The sequence below is a fragment of the Chlorocebus sabaeus genome, chromosome 22, assembly GCF_047675955.1.
Source record: "Chlorocebus sabaeus isolate Y175 chromosome 22, mChlSab1.0.hap1, whole genome shotgun sequence".
NCBI classification, from domain to species: Eukaryota; Metazoa; Chordata; class Mammalia; order Primates; family Cercopithecidae; genus Chlorocebus; species Chlorocebus sabaeus.
Window position 1 is genome coordinate 43,683,321 of NC_132925.1, and position 22,597 is coordinate 43,705,917.

General features: G+C 44.7%; 1 protein-coding gene across 16 annotated transcripts in view; it reads left to right on the forward strand.

Moving 5' to 3' along the window:
* Nucleotides 1–271: 271 nt before the first annotated feature.
* The window catches only part of KALRN (kalirin RhoGEF kinase), a 697,103-nt gene continuing 674,777 nt past the window's right edge, over nucleotides 272–22,597 (forward strand). For 8 of the 16 annotated variants that reach the window (XM_073009778.1, XM_073009779.1, XM_073009785.1 and 5 more), the window contains exon 1: nucleotides 273–741. In XM_073009778.1, coding sequence (XP_072865879.1) covers nucleotides 669–741 — 73 coding nt within the window. In that variant the 5' untranslated portion in view covers nucleotides 273–668. Of the gene's footprint in view, nucleotides 742–22,597 lie in introns of all 16 variants that reach the window. The other 8 variants (XM_073009790.1, XM_073009791.1, XM_073009792.1 and 5 more) reach the window with 4 other exon arrangements.

Consider the following 22,597-nt stretch of genomic DNA (forward strand, 5'->3'; position numbering starts at 1 on the left):
GCGTCGGCGCCGCCGGGGGCCCGCAGCGAGCCCTCGGCCCGGGCCGGAGCTTCAGTTCAGCTCGGCGCTCCAGGGGTCATTGTTGGCCGGGACTGAGGGAGCGGGAGCCGGGGGAGGAGCTGGGGAGGCGGCGGCTGCGGCGGGAGCCAGAGGGGGAGCCAGAGAGCGAGCGAGCGAGCGAGCGAAGGAGGGAGGTAGCGAGTGAGCGAGTGAGCGAGGGAGGGAGGAGGTAGAGAGACAGGGAGGGTGGGAGGGAGGAGGAAAAATAAAGAGGAGAGAGCGGAGCAGGGCTGAACAATAGAGACAGGCAGACGGGCGAGCAGGAGAGCCAGCTGCCGCTGCTGGGGGACAGCGGGCGCCCAGGCAGCCCGCGCCCCGGCCTCGGTTCCCGGCCCCAGGCAGACAGCAGGCGGCCAGCGCCCTGGGGAAGGGGTACCATGGGGGAGCTGGCGGCAGGCACCCCTAGCCCGCCGCGCGCCTCCGCCTGAGGGAGGCTCGGCGTTCTCTGCCCCAGCCCCACCGCCCAGCGCCCGCCCTCGAAGCCCCCCGGCCGCCAGCTCTGCGGCCGCGGCCGCTGCGCCCCGCGCCCTCCGCCCATCGGGCGCCTAGCAGCCCTCGGCCCCAGGCTTCTCCGGCCCCCGGCTGCCCTCAGACGCCCTCCCACAGTCATGAACCCCCCTGAGGGAGCAGCGGAGGAAGGAGGAGCAGCCGACTCGGACGTGGACGCCTTTTTCCGGACAGGTAAGCTGGGCAGGGCGCGGGGCCCGGGGCTGAAGGCTGCCGCCTCGGACGCGGCGTCTCGGACAAGTTTGGGGAAGGAGGGCTGTTGCTGCCGCGTGCGTGTTGGGGGCCAGTGCCCCCTCGGCGTCGGGACGGGAGTTGCCGAGATTCTGGTTGTTATGGCAGTGCTGGCTGCGTTTGGGGAGGGCGTGGGGGCTGGGAACTCCGCGCCCCTCCGCCTTCATCCCAGTTGCGGGAGTCCGTGTTAGGGAGGCGGGAGGCGGGAGGCGGTCCCCTCGGGCCGCCTTCTCCCGGAGCGCGGGGATGGGCGGTGTTGGCTCACTTTGCAGCGAGCCGCTCCGGCTACCGGCGTCCCGGCCCCTCCCTTGGCTCCCCCTCCCCCGTGCCTGTCAGCGGGGCTCCCGGCGGCAGCCCTGGGCCGGCACCCCTCCTCGCCGTCGGGGGCCCGGGGCCCCGATGTGCACAGAGGGGCGGTGAGGACCCGGAGCCGCGCCGGCTGCAGACTGACAGGAGCGGGGCGGACGACATCGGTCTCGCCTGGTGCGTGTGGTGGGGAGCCGGCCCCTCTGACTTGAGAGGCAGACCCGGCTGGGAGGGCGGTGGGCGCCTCGGACCTCCCCCTGGTCCTCCTCTTCAGTTCTGGGAACGGAGGAGCTATTCATAAGAATTACTCATTCCTGGAAGTGTGAGTTAGCGTCCCTCTCATACACACCCACTAAGTCTCTGCTTGCTGTGAGGTGTAGAGCCCTGAGATGTCTTTCTAGATCTTTGCGCCCCTGCCATCGTCCATGTCCCGGGTCCATTGCTCCTCCTGCTTCCTGGCTACACAGTCCCTCCCGGGAACCGGCACTGATCATCCTTGTTTTCCACCACCTGTGACCCTGTTTCTCTGATGGCCAGGGATTCCCCGTTTCCCTGTACCTGTGGCTTCCACCAGCTTCTGTGTGTAGCTCCCCATCTCCCCACATGTCTGAAACCATTTTGTCTGGAATCTTTGTCCCAAAGAGTCGAGTAAGTTACCGGGGCCCCATGCATCTGCTCTCCCTTTTGGAAAGTTGGATTAGAGGACATGAACTGGTGGGGGTCAGGGGTCAGGTTAGCTCTGGAGGGTCTCTGCACATCCATCTGTTTCCTAACCCTGTTACCTTGCCCTGGAGGTCATCTCTAGGGAAGGGGGTGGGGTGCTTTGTGGGGGAGACTTGTGGCTTTGGAAGTCAAGACTTGATTGGATCATATGTTCATTCTCTAGTTGATGTGCAGAGGAAAAAGCTGGAGGACAGGAGCTGCTGCCAGGGTCTGGGGAAATCAGAGGGAGCCCCTGTCATTCTATTCTGCTTCCCAGGTCTAAGCCTACCTTTCTTCTGTTCCTCCTTCCTTCCCTTCTTCCTCTTCCTGAGACATGGATTATATTTTCTCTCTCTTCTTTCTTCTCTCTCATACACAAACAGCCCGGCGCCCAAAAGCATGGATTCTAAAGAGGTGGAATCTAGGGACAAGGTTCTGGGGGCTAAGTGATATCCAGAAATACTCATTATGAGGACGAGGAAGGGAGATATGGGAACTCATAACTGGGGCTAGAAACAAATTGACCAGTCAATCAAAAACCCAGCTGATCCCTCTTGCCTCCGAACTGGGGCAAAAGTCTGCATTTTCTTAGCTCTGGGGGAAAAATCTTGAAGTGTGAGCCTTTCCACTTTCCCTTTCAGGACCCCACTTTTACCTTTTGGTGCCCACTCCTCTTTCCCCTTTTGTATCATCCAAACACTAGGTCCTGTTCATTTTCTGTTCCAGGCACCTGTAGCAGAGCTCAGTTCCTGGAGGCTTGTTTATTTCTGACAATAAATTCACACAGTGTTAATGGTGTTAATGGCCAATAATAGTCCAATGTGTAACTTTTCCCAGGGCCTTTCAAAACACAACGTATGGCACACATTATCCAACCCTGGCTCAAATCACAAAATAAATAGCAGACTTGAGTCAGTCTCCTGTGGGACTCCTATGTTGGGGATATTCTCCCTTCTCCTTGGGCAGCCCAGTGGCTGAGCTAAGTCTGATGTGCACTTAGTATCAGAGAAAGGTTAAGTCCTTGGGGCATAAGGCTGGAAATGACTGATGACCTGTAACATGTTGCAAGAGGGGGTGGGTCAAGGACTATACCCACCCTGTGTGGCCCTCTATGCTTGGCTCACTGACTCTCACCACACTTGTGGTCTCTAGCCTAGGCTCTTGCTGGGGATTCTTCTTTTTTTGTTGTTAATTTTTATTTTAGGTTCGGGGTAGAAGTGCAGGTTATATAGGTAAACTGTGTATCACAGGGGTTTGGTATACAGATTATTTCATTACCTCAGTAATAAGCATAGTACCTGACAAGTATTTTTTCTGATTTTCTCTGTCCTCTCACCCTCCACCCTCAAGTAGGCTCCTGTGTTTGTTATTCCTCTCTTTGTGTCCATGTGTTTTCACTGTTTAGCTCCCACTTATAAGTGAGAACATGCAGTATTTGGTTTTCTGTTCCTGTATCAGTTTGCTTAGGATAACGGCCCCCACCTCCATCCATGTTGCTGCAAAGGGCATGATCTTATTCTTTTTTATGGCTGCATAGTATTCCATGGTGTACATGTACCACATTTTGTTTATCTAGTCTGCCGTTAATGGGCATTTAGGTTGATTCCATGTCTTTGCTATTGTGAACAGTGCTGCAATAAACATATGCGTTGGTGGAGAGTCTTAAGCTTAGAAAAGCCATATTTCTAAACCTTCTCCCTTCTGATTCCCCATCTCTATGGAATATAGCACTGTACCTGATAGGCTGGATAGATTATAAATGTATTCAATTGAACATCTGAGAAACCTTCAAACAAATTTTCAAAGTCCCTAGCACCAGGGTTACCCTTTTCTTTCTGATGGAAAATTTTGTATGCACAAGGACCAAACTGGAAATTGCTTTGTCAAAATTCTGGCATACTGTGCTTCTAATTAGGCGTATTTCGAATTATTCTGTCATTTTGGTTCCTTACTTGTCCTCTCTTGATTATTTTGGTATTTCAATCCCTTGACCAATTGGTTAAGCTAGATTCCCTAAATCTCACTTCCCTGTGTGCACATGGACACAGACACCCCACCCTACCCAGCCTACTATTCTAGATTGGTAGACTCCAGATTGTCTTCCTGGGAATTCTCTGTGCCAAGCCTGAGAAAGTGCGTTACAATAATTTTATTGATCATACTTAGGAGGCAGAGGAAGGGAGATATGGGAACTGATAACTGGGACCAGAAACCAATTGACCAGCCAATCAAAAATAACTATTCGGTTCTCACTAGAGCCTTCTGCTCTCCAGGGTGCTGTGGAACACAAAAGAAATATTTGAAGTGGTCTATGTTCTCAAATTTTGAAGAAGATTGACAATTACTGTTCAATTAAAGATTAATTGCTGACCATTGTGGTGCTACAAGTTAAAAAGTTGGCAGAACTACAGAGGAGGTGGAACCTAGGGTGGTCCTTGAAGGGTGAATGGAGAACGGGCAGTGGCACATGGGAGTTTGGGCATTGAAGAGCCTGGGCTGACACAGAGGAAGATGTAGGTTAGTGAGGAGTGGGAAACAGGATTGGAGAAGTGGGGCAGGGTCAAATAGGGAGAGTCTTGAAAGCACAAGAGTGGAGACTGGATTTGATTCTGGGGCAGTAGGGAGTCATTATGGATTCTTGAGCAATGACACATCATGAAGAAAGTGGAAAGGTTAATCTGGGGTAATATGATTGAATAAGTGGACAAAAGAAGGGTAGAATCTAGGGAGATGCAGAAGTGATCCGGAGCTGAAGGGGAGGAGCATTGGTCTGGGTTGGTGGCAGAAAGGATGGGGAGTCAGGGATGACCTCGAGACACATTTTTAGAGGTATGAATGTGGGGACTTGTTGATAATCTACTGATGGGGGAGAGGAAAATGAAGCCCATGAGGAAACTGAAGTATGTGGGTTGAGGAGCCCAGAGGACTGACAGTGTCTGACTGATGGACAGGTGTGGGCTGGTTGAAGACAGGAACTGGTTTTGCAGGGCAGATAATGATGTTAGCTTTGGACATGAAGCATGGGGGGCGACTCAGGGAAATCCAGGTGGAGTTGTTTTGTCAGCAGTTGGAAATGTGAGACCCAAGACAGGAGCATGGCTGGAGGCTAGGGCTGTTGATGTTGATTTGGAAGGTTGGAGGCAGCTGAAGCTTTGTGAATGCATCTGCTCTCAGAGGGAAGGAGTAGAGGAAGAAAGGGAAGGGTGCAAGTTAGATTTTGGCGTAGAAATTCTGATTGCAGAAGTGGCAGCAGAGGAGACTTGATCCTGGAGACCCCAGGGAGTCAGTGTGGGCTCTGATGTGATGACAGGCTGCAGACAGGTTGAGCAGGAGGAGTGCTGGGGCATGGTGAAAGAAAGACCCTGCGCGCTCCAGGAGCACAGGATTAGAAGAGGTGTTCAGAGGAGGGATTTGCGGTGGTGAGTGGGAATCAGCTACTTGCAGAGTTTATCAGTGAAAGGAAAAAGAGGTATATGCTTAGCCAGAAGGGACATTAGTATCCAGAAAAGGAATTTTTGTTTTTTTGTTAGAGTCACAGCAGGTTTGGAGGTGGCAGGGAGAAAATGTGTGGAGATAAAAAACTGAGGAGGCTAGAACGAGTGTAGAGTTTGATACCTGAAGAAATGAGATAAGAATCGGTTCCCTAACAAAAATAAGAGCTTAGCTTTGGTGAGCAGCAGAAAAACCTTTTTCTTTAAGGTGCAAAGGAAAAAAGTAAGAAGATAAATGAAAAGAGAGTGATGTGGAGATATTTTCTACCTCTGTCCTTCTGTTGAGCATTGCTTCTGTGAATCTAGACATTTTCAGTTGAAGTGTTTGTGGTTACTTGGGCTTCGGCCAATCTCAAACTCAACTCTGTCTTTCCAGCTTTCCAAACTAGCTCTTCCTCTTGACTTTCTTAATTCTATAAGTGACATCTTCACTCTTCCAGTCATGATATTTAAAACCTTGGTATTGTCTGTGAGGAATCTCTCTGCTCCAACAAACCCTGTTGGATTATCTTTCATAGTTAGCCCTTGTTGTTCATCCACAGGGCATGGCCCCAGGACAGGCCCCATATGCCCCCCATGGACTCCTTTCCTGGCCCTCATTCTCATCCCTCGGAAGCTGTTCCCTTAGCCCCACTCTAAGTTGGACCTGCGGACACTTTACACTTCCTAAAGCACTACTTTCATCACACCACTGCTTGCTGCTTGGACCTTCAGTGACCCCCTAGTGCCTTCAGGGTCAAGTGTCGACCTCACAGCTCAGCTCCAGCCAGGCTGCTCTCCACACACTGTCCAAGGGCGCCTGCATTCACAGTCTCCTTGGATCAACCACCCCGGCACCCTCCAAATCCAACACAGTCTTTAAGACTTGAGCCCTACCTCCTTCTGGGAGCTTTCACAGCTCACGATGGATGACAGCCCTTTGAATTACTCACTGTCTGTACTCATTTTCTCACTTCATCGGTATTGTATTGTTATTTAGCCTTTTCATACATGAAGACTTGTCTCCCCCGTTGAATTTATTTGTTCTTTGGAGGTAAGAAAAAGGATCTTTTTAAAACCTTGTGATTAATCAAAAAACACCTCCTCACAATATAAAGCAAACTTGGCAAAATATAAGCAGCTATTGAATCTAAGTGATGGTTGGTTTGTATTCTCTGTATGATTCCTTAAACATTTTTCTTAAATAAGAACCCTATCACATCTAGATAGGGAAACTTAAACTGTTGTCATGTCCAGGTCATATAGAAGGGAGATTTTGGAATAACAATCTATGTTTGTATGCAATTCTTTGAGTAAATATCACCGCCCAGTCTGTACATTGCCAGGTACCTAAAAAGGGAGGAGTCTCTTACTTCCTGAGCTTTCTTTTGCAGCAAAGGAAAAACATCTTTTTTTTTTTTTTTTTTTTTAAGTTATGCTTGATGCTCCAGAGTGTAAACATGACGCTTAATTTAATGCTTATTGTCCCTTCTTGATCTCCTCCACTTTCACCCATTATGAACTGGGCTTTTGGTCACCCCATTTTTCAGGAGCCTTTGGGGGAGTATTGGGAAGACTTTGTGGTTCCTGAGAGGGAATGTTGTTAATATTTCTAATGCTATATTTTTTATAGGCTATTTCTACTATTAATATATTTTAGAACATATGAGTGACATCCAGGTCCACCTCTATAAGATTTGGCAAACTTTGCTTCATCCTTGTGCCACAAATCACCAATAACTTTATTACTGGTACATTCTGTCCCATCGTATTTGATAATCCCTTGAGGGATGAAAGGCGGTTTTAGAATAAACTGAAGCTACAGAAAGAAATTAGCTGATAAGTAAGAAAATCTTCCTGACTATAAATAAAATCAGTACAACACTGTAACCGGTGAACTAGAGGTTCTTCTTAGATGTTGGAATTGAACACTTTTTACTTTTCAAAGTTTTCTCTAGTTCTGGTATTTGATAGTTTACTGCTGGAGGTGGGCAGTATGGTGTAGCCCAGTGGTTCTCAACAAGGGCAATACTCCCCTTCCCACCCCCCATCACAGAACATTTAGCAATGCCTGGAGACATTTTTTTGTGTGTGTGTCATAACCTGGGGAGGGTTTGCTACTGGCATCTAGTGCATAGAGGTCAAGGGTGCTGCTAAGCATCTTACAATGCACAGGACAACAAATAATTATCCAGCTCCAAAATGTCAGTAATGCTGAGATGGAGAAACCCTGGTATAGCTAGAGGATGATAGGCTTTGGATGGAATAGGTTCAGCACTAACTAGGGGTAGGATCTTGCATTAATTATTTAGTATCTCTCATCCTCATCTTCTGCAAAATGGGACTGATAAGGCTTGTTTCACAGGTTGAGAGGATTAACTAGGAAAAAAAACATGTATGGAGCATCTAGCGGTCTCTGACACAGTAGAAGCACAAGAAATCCTAGTTATCCCTGTTGTTTCTGCTGTTTTAATTATTGAATGTGATGGACAGAGGCTGAAGGTCTCTTGAAGGCGTGCTGGGCAGGGCTTTTGACATGGGATGTGAGAGGGTGCCAGAGAGGCAACATGATGCAGTGCAGGGAGCCTGTGTGTGGCGTCAGAAGGCTAGGTTTTGGGCCTCGGCTCTCTTTCATTCATTCATTAAATCATTTGTTTGAAAAATATTTATCAAGTGTTTACTATCGTCATGTACCACGCATGCTATGGGAGTATATAAAGCCATTTAAAACAGAATGTAGAACAGGAATGGAAATGGATATAAATATACACCCTCTGGGAGCACTTGGATATAAGGGGTTAAAAGGGGAGGAAAAAGTGTATGAAGGAGGCCGAGAAGGCCAGACAATAGAGCAGGAGGTAAACACTCCATTTTGCTCTCTACTTACATGAATAACTTGGGCAAATGACTTTAACATCTGTGTAAGATGAGGATAATAGCCCCCCTGCCCCGACCCTTCCCTTATAGAGCTGCTGAGAGACTCAAATAAGATACTGTATCTGAAAAGTCTTTATAAGTTGTACAGTGCTATCCAAAAATACGTAGATCTTTCCAAGTTGAACATTCTGTTACTCTAGATGCCTCTTCTGACAAGTATTATCTTATTTAATCTGACTTCCATGGGACCTTTCCAGTCCAGGAAGAGATGCAGTTATTCTCATTGTGGTTTCCCAAGGGGACTGGATGGGTCACCCTTTTACAGCAGGTCAGGGGACCCCTGTTTTCTCCTCCTCTGCATAAGTATAAGAATGCCAGTGCTCCAGTCCCTGTCCGGGTCTTGGGGCACGTGGCTCGATCCATCTGGAGACGGTTCTTGGTTCTTACTTCTGCTGAGCCTCAGGTGTGCACAGAGAATCAGGCCCTTCCTGCCTTTTCTCTGTCTGCGTGCAGTTCAGACTCCTCCTACCACTCCTTTGTGCATGAATGATTGGCAGCAAAAATAACTAGGAAATGACTGACAGCCACAGAGCTGTTGGATCAATAGAGCTGTTTGAAATTGTGTCTGCCTAGGAGAAAGGGAACAGAAAGAATCAAATGGGTGGACAGAGGAATTAATTCAGGGAGGTAAAGAAGAAACTGTAGGAGAATTAGCTTTCTCTCCTCCCCATCTGCCCCATCACATTATTAGAAGGGAGCTGGACACTAGCTAGGGAACATGGATGCAACAGATAAACAAGTATAAGTGAAAAGTGGCAGACACTCTGTACACTTAAGGGAGTGGCTACTTCTCCTTGATCTGGGACATATGATTGGTATGGTTTGGATAGGGAAGACAGAAAGTGTTGTGATCCCAGGTTAAAACAGCATTGAAAGGAGGTGTGAATATTCATAGCATATTTAGGGGCAGTAAATGGTCCAGTTTATGTGACTCAGAGGAGGCTGGTGGAGGATCAATGGGAGATGAGACTCAGGAGGTGGCAACCAGGTTGATTAGTTGATTGCTTTATCAGACATTTACTAGGCTCCTAGATCATGAAGGCGTTGAATGGAAGGCCAATGAATTTGGTCTTTCAGCAGTTGACTCTGGGAAGCCACTAAAAATGACATGATCAGAAAGATAAATCTGGCAGCCCTGTGGAGGGCCCATTGGAGTAGGGGAGGGACTGTTGGTTGGGGATGGGTTAGGAGATCACTGCGATAGAGGAGGGTCTGAACTTGCGAAGCAGCAGCAGAAATGGAGAGGAGGGGATGGATATGAGTTACTTCAGGAAGTGGAGTCTATAGGACCTGGCATCTTGGATGCTGATGTGTCAAGAAAGAGATAGGAACCCAAGATTATTCCAAAGTTTAGAGTTTGAGTGACTGGGAGAACAGAGGTACCCTTAATGAAAGTCAGGAGCTGGGAAGAGGAGGAGCAGCTGTGGGGAGGCAGGGGAAGAGGGGAGATTTGGAGAATTTGCTTTGGGACATGTTGCATTTCAGGTGTCAGTGAAATAGCTAAGGGAGGTGTGGATTCAGTAGGCGGATAACGAAGGGAGTCTGGAGCTTTGGAGGGAGGCCAGATTTGGAAATATAGATTTGGGAGCTATCTGAAAGAAGTTGTGGCTGGAGCTATCAAAATAGATGATATAATAAATGAAAAGCATACACAGAATTAAGGGCAGAGTGCCAAAGACAGAATTGTAGATACAGGGGTATCTACGTTGGGCTGTGGGAGAACAGATGCAGAAGGGCTGGAGGAGAACCAGGAGAGAGCAATACTTAGGAAAATCAGGTGATCAACAGGATTTAATGCTGCAGGAAAGTTGAGGGAGATGGGAACTGAGCAAATACCATTGGTTCTGGAGACTAGGAGATCATTGGTAATCTTTGAAATAGCAGTTTCAATTGCGTATGGGAGGTGGAATCCAAATTCCAAGGGGAATGAGGAGTGAGCGCATGGGGAGGAAGTGGTGGGAGTGCATATAGATGGCTCTTTGGAAAGGTTTGACTGTGAAGGGAAGATTAAAAATAGCAAGGTACTTGGAGATGGGGAGCAGAGTTGAGGGGAGGTTTTTTTTAGGAGAGAAGATATGCGAATACCTAGGGATGGGGAAGAGGGAGAAGGCAGGCATGAGGAAGATACTTAATATTTAGAAAAGACAGAAGTAATTGATAGAGGAAGGTCCTGGATGAGCCTGGAGGGGTGGATCTCAAGGTCAGCTTTGGGCCAGAGGAGGATGCTTCTTTCTTGGACACTGGAGGGAAGGCGGACCTCAGTGAAGTAGCTGGCTGGCAAGGACCGGTGGGCATAATATTCCAGATTGACAGCTCCAGGAGAGAGAGCATCATCTGGCTGGAAGACTCAGAGACTAGTGGCACCATGCTTAGGGAGGGTAGTGCAAGCTGAGGCAGCTGTGAAATGGGTGGGCTGAGCCTAGAAGGCTCTTGGGCAAAGAAGCTAAGAAGCCAGGCTGGGAGATCTAAAGTTAGCAATCCATTTAAAAGTGCTGGTGGCTTTCTTTTGCAAGCTTAGGTGGGACTGCTCTAGGCTGTAGTAGGGTCTGCAGAATCGCCTCCTACAGAGTATGAGTCAGAAAGGCAAGTGGGGAAGAAGTAAGTGAGGAGAGAAGAGAGGGAGGGAAACTCAGGCAAGATGGTATCTGGGCAGCCTGCTTAGGAGGGGTCAGTGTCTGGCCATCAAGGTGCTGTATCAGTGATGGGATTTGCTCATGAATTTCCAGTTTCCATAGTGTCTCTTGAAGTCCTAGAAGAAAGTGGAAGCAGGTTAGGGCTCATGAAAGAGCCCCTTGCTCATTCTTCTCCATGAAGTGAAATCCTTCACACAAGAGAATATGCCATACTCTTTTTCTTGGCCCCAAACACTCATTCCACCCCTTGTTTCAGGGGCCGACCCAAGAGGAAAAGCCCTATTTCATCAAAGACCCTTCCGAGGGCTGGCGAGTAGGAATCTGGGTGTTGCTGCCACCAAAGGATGGATTGTGGGGAACCAGACTTATCTTGCCTAGAACACAAAGAGGTGGGAGTTTCCTTAAGTATAGACCAGTTCCAGAATCACAGAATCTTGGAACAGAAACTTACTTGCTTTGTGACTTTGTGCAAGTTATAATTATTCCAAGCTTTAGTTTATAAATCTGTAAAATGGGTAAAAAAATTCTTGCCTTTCAGTGGGCGCCTGTAATCCCAGCTACTTGGGAGGCTGAGGTAGGAGAATCACTTGAACCCAGGAGGCGGAGGTTGCAGTGAGCCAAGATCACGCCACTGCATTCCAGGCTGGGCAACAGAGCAAGACTCTGTCTCAAAAAAAAGAAAAGAAGAAAAGAAATTGCTCATGTTAATAGATACATTGTGATAGTTATATTCATATTGTGAATAGTAATGTAAATAGGATTATATTACTAGTAATATGGTACTATATATTACTAGTATGACATATTACATGTATAACATATTATGATTATGTTACTAGTTAGATGAATCCCTTTATTTTCAAAATCATGAAAACTGATTCCCTCCTTCTTTCCTTCTCTTCCTTCTCATCATTTTCTTCATTTTCTTCCTTCTCTTCCTTCATTTGATAACAGTATGGAGATAGTGTTATGATTTTTAAACTTGCAGTTACAATTATTCCAAGGCTTGACAGGCAGGGACTAGGGATGAGGCTAAAATCTCCATCTTTTATACTCTTACCCAGCCCAGGGACAATGGGCATCTATGGGGTGGGGGCACAATATTGAGTTGGCAGCTGGACAGTGGGCCTAGAAGGGGACCTGGGAGACTGGCAGATGGTTAATTGGATGTGACAAAAGAGGGCTAGGAGGAGGGGTCTGGGCTCCTGGGGGATTCCTGTCTCTGACTACTTACTGTCCTGAAATGAAGTGGTGGGGAAAGGGAGGAGTGGCTCCAGGAACAGTTGGGGAAAAGATTGGCAGGACTCCATGTCAGGGTGTGGCAGTGGAAGGACAGAACACCGTAGGGAGTACTGTCACAGCTTTAAGTCAGAGGGATAGTGCAAGATTTTAAGCCTCTTCTGTGTACACCAGTGCTTTGGCACATAACATGCTCAGATACTTGGATGTAAAGAGACGCTTAACCAAAGATTGTAACAGTACAATTTTCTAGTCATTCTTCATGATCCCAACCACTGAGTTTTGACAGCTAAGTATCATTCCTTTTGATGGGAATTGGAGAAAGAACTAATCAATTTTAGCAGAGTACTGGATTTCAGTGAGCAGATCTCTTCATTTATTTTTATACTCATTTATTGAAGTGTCAAACACCAGCTGTGCACCTACTAAGTGCCAGGCACTGGGGGTACACAGACAAGTTATAAATAGTCTTTCCCAAAAGGAGGTTAACAGCCTAACTGTCGGGCAGGGGTGCCTGATACATAAACAGATGATTGCAGTGTAGTATGATAAGTGCAGTAAAGACAAATGCACACTAATGTATAGAGGAAGGATCAACAACTTGACCCAGATGGGTGTGGGGAAGATTCATTGAAGAGGGAGTGCTTGGGCTGAAATGGATGAAAAGGTAGTACAAACAAGAATAATGAGCATAGACCAGTATTCAAGAAACTTGGTAATAAAAGTAAGGAGACAAATAAGATGGTAATCAAGAGGACATTTTGGGGTTACTGATATTGTGCTGCTTCTAGACCACAGGTGTGTTTCTTTTGTGAAATCTTTTTTTTTTTTTTTTTTTTTTTGAGACAGAGTCTTGCTCTGTCGCCCAGGCTGGAGTGCAGTGGCCGGATCTCAGCTCACTGCAAACTCCGCCTCCCGGGTTTACACCATTCTCCTGCCTCAGCCTCCCGAGTAGCTGGGACTACAAGCGCCCACCACCTCGGCTGGCTGGTTTTTTGTATTTTTTAGTAGAGACGGGGTTTCACCGTGTTAGCCAGGATGGTCTCTATCTCCTGACCTCATGATCCACCTGTCTCAGCCTCCCAAAGTGCTGGGATCTTTTGTGAAATCTTAATGATCTGTAAACTTATATGTGCAGTTTTATGCATGTATATTATTCTTCATTCAAAAATTTTAAAAGGTTATCAGGTCCAGTGAAGTTATTTTTTTCTTTCAGATCAAGAAAAAGCTTTGAATGTTTGAAAAAGTCATAGGAAGAGACAATGATAGAGACTCAAAGTGTTAGAAGGTGGTATATGCGTTAGCAGAGGGTACCACGGTGGGTACCAGCTTCCCCCAAAATTAGAAAAGAATGAGATTTGTGGGCAAAGAGGTTATCTCTGGAATGGGTGGTCACCTTTTCTTCTGTGGCTATGTGGAAAGACCAGGTGTTTTTCAGGTCAGATGCTAGAGCTCCTATTAAGCTAACCTCAGTCATCTTAGTGAATGGGAGCCAAGGTCATCTGCAAGCACTGGGAGATGCTGCGAGCCTGGGAAGACAAGAGATGGATTGGATCCATTTTCTGGAGAATGAGTGGGAATTGCATAAAAGAATGATCTGTTCAGTTGATTTCAGAATGGGCTGGGTATGCCTGGTTCTGACTCTTGCTCAGCCCTGGAGTCTCTGGAGCGGGGAAAGAAATAGTGTTTTTGGCTGGTGATTTGGACGAGATGTCTGGGGTGAGGATGAGGTGTGCACTTCACTTGTTTGAATACTATTCTCTTCCCCAAACCTTATGGAACATTGATGGCGTTAAGGCCTTTTGAAGGCCCTACTTTGGAAAATGTTTATGTCTGATTTCTCCAAGTAGGTTGTACACACCCTTTGCTCTGGAGTTTTCTGTATTCTTGTCAATGCCCAGGTTAGTGCCTTGCAAATACTACTTACTCCATTAATATTTGTTGGCCCAATTTTTTTTTTCAAAAAAACTACTTATTGGTGTCTAGGCTATTTGGGAGTTTTATAATGAAACACTGTGCTAAGGAAATATGTCTTCTTCTTTGGTTCTTTTTGTTTTGTTTTGTTTTGTGGACAGGCAATTCTGCTTTAAACAAAAGACCTATGAAGTCAACATTGTGAAATACAGCTGTTGTGTGGATTAATTAGAGGGGATTCTTTTTATCACTTGCTTATAAATATTCACATATTTCACAGGCACCGGAAAAATATTCACTCTTCTTTTAGAAAGACCCAAGTAGGAAAGTTCAAGCATGCAAATGGACCAGCTAATTAATATTTAGTGAGTGTCTGCCATGTGCCTAGTGTTATGCCAGATACTAAGAGGGCTAATGAAAATGGCTATCACATGATCTTTGTCCCTGAAAAATTCATAGTCTTGTTGAATTAGGAAAATAATGGCTAATTGGAGAAAAATCAGAAAGGGAGTTTTAGTCATTCATTGACTCATTTAATATGTATTTATTGTCTATAAGCTAAGAGATAATTTAAGTAAGTGGTAAAATAAGGTTTTATTTAGAGATACTCAATTTTAGGTATACCTTCATAGAATACTTTTTATATTGAAGTTTTTAAAAATATAAAACATTATTTTAATGCTGGCTAACTGCAGGCCATTTGAAAAATGTGATGAAGTATAAAGGATAGAAAAGCCACTGTAATTCTTCTATCACCCAGAGAGAACCCGTTTGCTGATATGAGGTATTTCCTTCTAGTCCTTTTTCCTATGTGAATTTTCTCCCTTGATCCATGGTTTGTTTTTCAATTTTTGAATGAAGATGAAAAACAAATGAAGGGGGTAGAATTTTTCCAAAATGAGGTCATTTTTTCCAACTAACTTAAAGGTATGATACATTCCTATACATATGTCTATTGAACAAAGGAAGATGTTTATAAGCCAATTGACCTTTATATGGGGGAAATACAGGAAGACAGAGGATCCATTCATTGTTTGGAGGGGTAAAGGTATTGACACTGTTTTAAAAAATATTTACACAGAACAAAAGTACAAGATATATGGTCAGAGTGAATACTCTTTCTCCCTCTTCCTCCCTTATGTTTAGATAAATTCAACAGATACACGCATGCACCTGTTGCATATACATCTTTATACAAATTAATAGCTTTTTTTCATTTAACAAAAAGAGGATCATGCTATACCTGTTATTCTGCAACTTGTTTTTATCATTTTGTAATCATGGACATTTTTCTATGTCAACACCTATAGTTTTACCTCATTTTTTTTGTTCTTTTTGTCTTTTTGAGACAGAGTCTCACTCTGTTCCCCAGACTTGAGTGCAGTGGCGCGCTCTCGGCTCACTGCAAGCTCCACCTCCTGGGTCCACGCCGTTCTCCTGTCTCAGCCTCCAGAGTAACTGGGTCTACAGGCGCCTGCCACCACGCCCAGCTAATTTTTTTTTTTTTTTTTTTTGTATTTTTAGTAGAGACGAGGTTTCACCATGTTAGCCAGGATGGTCTCGATCTCCTGACCTCATGATCTGCCTGCCTCAGCCTCCCAAAGTGCTGGGATTACAGGTGTGAGCTACTGCGCCTGGCCACCTCATTTGTTTTAACAGTTGTGTTACATTCTATTGTGAGGATGTGTTACTTTATTAAACCATTCTCCTAATGATAGACATTTATAACCCAGATTTTCTGTGGACCGGTGTTTGTTCTGGGACATTATTTGGTCCAAAGAGTAGCAAGAAAGGCCATTCATTTTTTTGATCTTGTTCAAAGGTGACTGTAGGACAACTGTAGGTTTGTGCTGTTTTCTCTGCCTTTATCCTCAGGAGAGAGGAAGAAAAACCAGTCCCTGTTCTCTGAAGGATAACTTTTTGTGTAATGTTTAAGGACACTTTTGTTAGTGACATTTAAATAAATGGTAGAGGCCATTCTTGACCTCTTTTTCAGTGTGCCTTAGGAGCCAGATTTGCAGTCTCAATTAGCCAAAAAAGCCGCATCTATTCTTGAACTTGAATGTAAGTTAATTCCAATACCACAGTTAGCTATGGCAGCACTTTAGATTGTGTATGCAAAAGCCATAGCCTGTTCTTGGCTAGGAGACTCCAAGGATGTCATTCGGGAGACCTTGGTTTCTAATTCAGCCCACCACTAAATAGCTCTGTACCTTGGCCAAACCTGGTAATAGGCCTGTTTTTACAGATGGGATCTCTCTTTCCTCATTCGAAGAAAGAGGTAAACATACTTGCCCTGCCATACCTCATAGGAATAGTATGAGATAAAGTGAGATGATAGAAAGAAAATGCTTTGGAAAAACAAAATGCTGACTAACTGAAAAGGGATTTTGTCAGCTGCTTCTCTGGGGTCTCCTTTGGTTTTGAGTGTGGTTGAAAGCTGAGCTGGGCGACTCAGATGGGAGTGACAGCCTGTACTGCACTTGAGGACTGTACATTTTTTCGTGTCTGGTAGGAAATTGGCAGCACTAGAAATGGAGTGAAACTTTTCATGACATGTTCCATTTGCTTTTGGAAAAGAGACGTGTGTATGAGAGAGGAAGAGTAGCTCATCTAACTGCCAGAATAGCTGAGATTTTCTTTCTGGTGGGTAACAGTGTAGTTCAGTTGCACACTTACTTCTTATTACCCAGATGTGCAAAGAAACTGTAGCTTTTCAAATTTTCTAAAGTGGAGCCGGTGTTTCTGATAAGCCCCCACCCCCATTTTGCTAGTTTATAATATATTATTCTTTTTTCTGGATTAATCTCTTTTGGATGACTGTTTCTTTTAGGTAAATTGCTCAGTTGCTCAGATTTTTCTCATGTTCCTCCACTTCTCTTCAGAGTGGGATCTGAGTGCATAGAGGTGTTTACATGAACTTAGGTGGTAGTGATGGGAGCAAAGGAAGAAGGGTGCTTGGAGCCAAGGCAAAATAGCTAGATCCCACTGGTCTTTGCTTTATGGAGGTAGGGCTGGTCTGATGACCTCTCTTGTTTTTTGGAATATTGTGCTAATACCCAGCACTAAAATTTATGTCCTACTTTTTGCCTATGGGGTCAAAGACCCTACATATAGCAGCCTCTTAGTCCTGACTCCAGGCCTTTGCCCAGTCACTGACTGAGTACTATCAGCAGGGAACAAAGAAGTGTATGGATCCCAGCATGCTCAACACCAAGTGTGAGAAGACAGAACCTCTGCACTTGGCTCCCTAACTAGACACTCACCTTGGCCAGTGCTGTGTTTTCATCTGTTCACCACCATCCTCTCCCCTCCACACCACACTTGGTGAAAAGGTAGGCATTTTTCTAGAGGCCTTCAACACCTCAGGAGTAGCCTTAGGGTTCTCAGTGAGTGCCATCACAACTATTAGGATATTTCTAAAGCTGTTCCCTAAACTCTGGTTGAGCCTTGAGGTGGGAGTATATATAGTGGAGCCTAAGACCCTGGTATCCGATCTAGACTGAATTTTTCCCATGTTCCCCACATGCCTGAGGAAAAGGGCTTTCCCTCTTTCCTTATGGCAGGGATCTCCCCTATGTCATATCTTCAGTACTCTTTCTCTCTCTGGTTTAAAGAAAACCTTAATGGTCAAGTCCACCCAGGCTGTATCTTAATATGTTAGTGGGAGCTTGAGAATTCAAGCTGCATACTAAAAAAATCCTATTTTGGATGTCAACAGCTGAACATTGACGCTTTCTCTTTGCCTGCTGCTATAACTATCCTAAACTTCCTTGAGGCAAATAGATGCTTCTGGCAGAGTAAGGAGGAGGTTAAATATATATAAAGACATGCAAAAGAGGAAAGTACATTATATTTTAAAAAGTATTACCCTAGTTAAAACAATAATTTGGGGGAAGAAAGGTTTAGAAATGAGGCTCCCAAGATTGCCTTCATTGGGATTCCATGTATATACATGTACATGCTTATTTGCATGTAAACATGCAAGGGTGTGATGTTGTTGATTCTTCCAGCAAGCATGTAGTGAGCACTTGTTACAGATCATGTTCAGAGGGGCATATGGCACAGTCTCTGTCTTCAAGGAGCTCCTGGTCTTAGGAGAATGATGGAGTGAAGATGGATTACATTATAGAGCTGCATGGCTGAATTCTGCTTTCTGAGACGTTGGTGTTTTCGTCTGATAAATATGACTAATGGTTGAGCTAGGGCCTTTAGTGGGTCTGGTTTCTCCTTACCTTGCTAGGATCTGCTTTCCAAGTCTCTTCAACTTTTGACAATGACAAGTTCTAGTTACTTTTGATTTTCTCAAATAAAGTGAATTCCTTTAACATCAGTCTGGGTTTTCATGAACATATGTTCTATAGCAAGGATGTGCTAAATAAAACCAATTTTAATCAGTAATAAATCAATGGAAGAAATGAAGCCCAAATTAGATTTCCTGCTCTTCTGCTTCTGTGGTGGTGGAGTTGTTTGGTTGCTGTTATTTTCATCCAAAATTCTTTCACCTCTTTTGATGCAGGAAAACTTTTGTATTTTATACACTATACTCAATCCAGGGCTATGGAGTTCAAACAGCACTAGGGGCTGTGAGCAGTAGTTCTACTTTGACTGGTGAATCTGGGAACTCTGTCCCCTGTGAAGAGGGGGAGAAACTGGTAGCCTGGCAAGTCAAGCCAGGCGGGGCAAGTATGGAGCAAAAATAACACAACAGGTAAGTGGCAGAGTCAGATGGTTGGGTTCCAGTGGAAAGAGCAGTGGGCTGGATTTCGGAAGAACAGTTATTACTGCCGAGCTTGGGCAAGTGTCTCCCTCTCTGAGGCTTAGGGGAGAGTTGAGCTAGAAGATCTCTAATGCGTCTTCCATCTACAATATTATGAGCTGAATGGAGAGCAGGTGGGGGGACAGGGAAGCCCAGGGGCATAGGAACCAAGTGGTAAGTGGTTTCAGGACCTTTATGCCTGATTCTCTGGAGACTTTACCCTTTTGAGGTCTTTCATTTCTGCAGCTCAAGACTACTTGGTCAGTCCTCCTGATGCCGGAACTCAGAGGTGATCCAGCATCCTTATATGGTGAATAGGGGCACTAACCCCCTTGGGGAGAATCATCCTGATAGTCAGCAAATTAGTGGCTTCACACTATTTTGGTTCTTAGAATCTTTTCAAAGAACCATGTTTCTGGGGTTTCTGGGCCTGCATTAAAAAGCCTACACTTCCTCAGCCTTTTCTTTTGGATTCCAAGTCTGTGTGCCTGAACATCCTAGATAATGCCTTCATCAGGGACCACCTTTCTTCTGGCTCTTCCAAGATACAGAGAGGACTAACTTATTCATCTTCCTGTCAGCCCATGTCCTTGAACTTTTCTTCTTTTGCATCAGATACAGAAGATGGTAAAAAGCAGTCCAGAATCTTCTTTTCTTAGGGTATATGCAAACCCAGCCCAACTCCAGCATCTCAAAAGGAGAAATAGGGTAAACTGCCATCTTGGCTTTCTTACATTTCCTTCCACGCAGAACTCTCCTTTATTCCACATTTTCTAGAGCTTTAGAGAATTTACATTTTGGTAGAGGGAAACATACTTGATTTCTAAAACGTACACTAAAGCATTCCAGTTATATGATACGACTATAGTAGTTGATAGCACAGACATAAACGAGGAATGAAGTCTATGTTGGTGGATATGGTGGTTGTCGTAGAGTAGGAAATGATTGAATGACATTTGGAAGAGGGATTCATTATCCATAGTGACGAGTGGGGAGAGGCATTCCTAGCAGAGGAAGAAAGGTGAGCAAAGGGAGAGAGTTGTGTAAACATCATGGAGAATTAGAGGATTGTAGGGAGACAGGGACTAGAGAGACATATGAGGTCTTGGATTTTCTCAAGAGTTGGATTTTATATACTAGGATTTGGATTCTATTTTTAAAGATATGGGGTCTTGCTGGGTCACACAGGCTGGAGTGCAGTGGCACAATCATAGCTCACTGTAACCTTGACCTCCTGGGCTCAAGTGATCCTTGCACCTCAGCCTCCTGAGTAACTGGGACTCCAAGCATATGCCCGACTCTGGATTTGGTTTTATCTTGTAAGCACTAGAGAGTTATAAAAGACTTTTAAAAATTGAAGTGATGGAATAAAAAAATCTAATTTGGAAGGGATAATATGGCATTGGAAGGACAAAATTGGAGATAGAAATTCTACTTAGGAAACTACTGAAATATAGTTCATGATACAAGCAATTTAATGGTAGGGGTATCTGCAGGATTTAATGTCTAGTTGATGTTGGGATTGAAGGAGAGGTGAAGTCTCAGACAACCTCCAGGTTTTGGCTTAGGTTGTGGGTGAAGTCTCAGACAATCTCCAGGTTTTGGCTTAGGTTGTGGGTGAAGTCTCAGATGATCTCCAGGTTTTGGCTTAGGTTGTGGGTGAAGTCTCAGATGATCTCCAGGTTTTGGCTTAGGTTGTGGGTGAAGTCTCAGATGATCTCCAGGTTTTGGCTTAGATTGTGGGTGAAGACTGATGATGCTTTCACCAAGCCTGACATCATAGGAATCACGTAGGAGTATAGGAACACTTCACATGCTACTATAGCTTTCTACTGTAAAAGGGTTTAGCACTGCTCCATTCTTCAAACTCTTTACATATTTTGAATACAAAACATTAAAAAAAAAAACCCAGAGTGACTGATGGTTGGACAATTATATATTCGGACAACTTTTCCCACAGGTGGAGCAAGTCTGCGTGCTTACGTGTGCATATATGTGCTGTGTGCATGCACATGATGTTGCTCATGCTTTGGATATGAATGTGTGTGCTCCTTTGGTCATGTTGGATTCTTGACACAATGTCATTTTTCAGCATTAAAATTCCCGTCACCTAGCAGAAGTGCTCCCTTTAAGATCCATTTCCGCTTGGCTCGTTGTGCATAAACATTCCAGTGGGATTGATTGCTTGTGTCAAATTAATTTTTTCCCTTCCCAGGAACAGTGTCTGCCATGTGCAAAATGGGGAAATCCCCAGGCCTCTAGCCAAATGCAAGGCTCAGATATAGGGGTAAAGTCAGGCTTGGGTCAAGAATTGTTCTAGATAAGCCACAGAGCCTGCATCTGGATACTTAAGCTAACCTTCCCATTATGCTTTGTGACTGTTTCTAGACAACAGGAAAACCCTAAGCGGGGTAGAGATGGCTGCATATGAGAGGCTTGGGTCTTTTTAGCATCAGCTGCAGTACCACGTCCTCCTCTATATCTTCCTTTTGCTGCTTTGTTTAAAAGGCTGCAGAGGCCGTGTGTTGTGGCTCCCACCTATAATCCCAGTACTTTGGGAGGCCAAGGTGGGAGGATCACTTGAACCCAGGAGTTCAAGACCAACATGGGCAACATAGCAAGATCCCATTACTTAAAAATAAAAATAAAAATAATAAAATAAAATAAAATAAAATAAAATGAAATAAAATGAAATGTTGCAGAAGCCTCTGGAGGCAGATGGAGAACATGCTAAATATCCTCCTTCCCTACTTGACTGCTATGCAAACTTCACAGAACTCTGGGGTAGTTTTTCCTTCAGTTCCAGTCCTGACACTTCCCTGAAGCTATGGCAGACCTCGGAATGTACCTGTAAGGCCTTTCCCTAACAGGTAGCCCCTATCTTCATGGTGCTTAGTTAGCCAGCCTTACCACATTTTGCCTGACTCCAGACACCAGACCAGGGACCTTCAAACTGTCTTTCCTAAGTTGGAAACTTTGGCCAACTGACCTGTACAACAGGGTAGTCTAGACTATATTGTCCACTGATGAGCTAATTTGTATCTTGGCGGTAGGAGCTTTGTGAGCTGTATGATACAGTCTTCCTGAGAATGGTTATATATTCTTTTTCTGAAACCTGGATTTCTGGAAGTCCTGTTTAACAGCTATTAAATTTAAGTTTAACTTTGTGGGTTGTGATTATCAGTAGTTCCAACCAAAGGATCTCTAGGAGTTTATCATCTATAATCTAGCTGAATACAGCTTTTTAATTAGTGGAGTTTATAGCAAATAGCTTACTCAGTTAGCCATTAAACATCAGGACCCTTGAACTTTAAGAAGAAAGTGGGTGAATTCTTCATCTCAGAGGGTAAAATGCTAAACTTTTACTGTATCTGGTGTAACAATTACTTTTGGGGGAAGGGGGTTTGGATTCCATTTGCCAAAAGCTTTTACATAAATCGATAACAGAAATGATTTTTAGCATTTGCCAACAGATTTTGTAATGCCTCACTTTTAGCAGAGGGCATGCATAGGACTTGGTTATACAATTTAATTTTCTGTTATTCCCATAGAATCTCATTGTAATGTCTGGTTTTTGAGCCAGGGCAACTGACTGCTGGAGGGGTGCAGGGTTTATAGAAGTCTGCCAACTGTTAGCGAGAATGTTTCCTCTTCCCCGCTCCTGATGCCACCAAACACATCTCTTGAATCCAAAAGGAGGTCATCTAATTTCTTCTCTTTACCCTGGCCTAGTTTCTAAGCTCTTACAGCTATTCACTCTATTCTATCTAGTTTGTTTTGAAGTATTTATTCAACGTGTTATGCATAGAAGTCATTCTCTGAGACATATTTTCAGACCA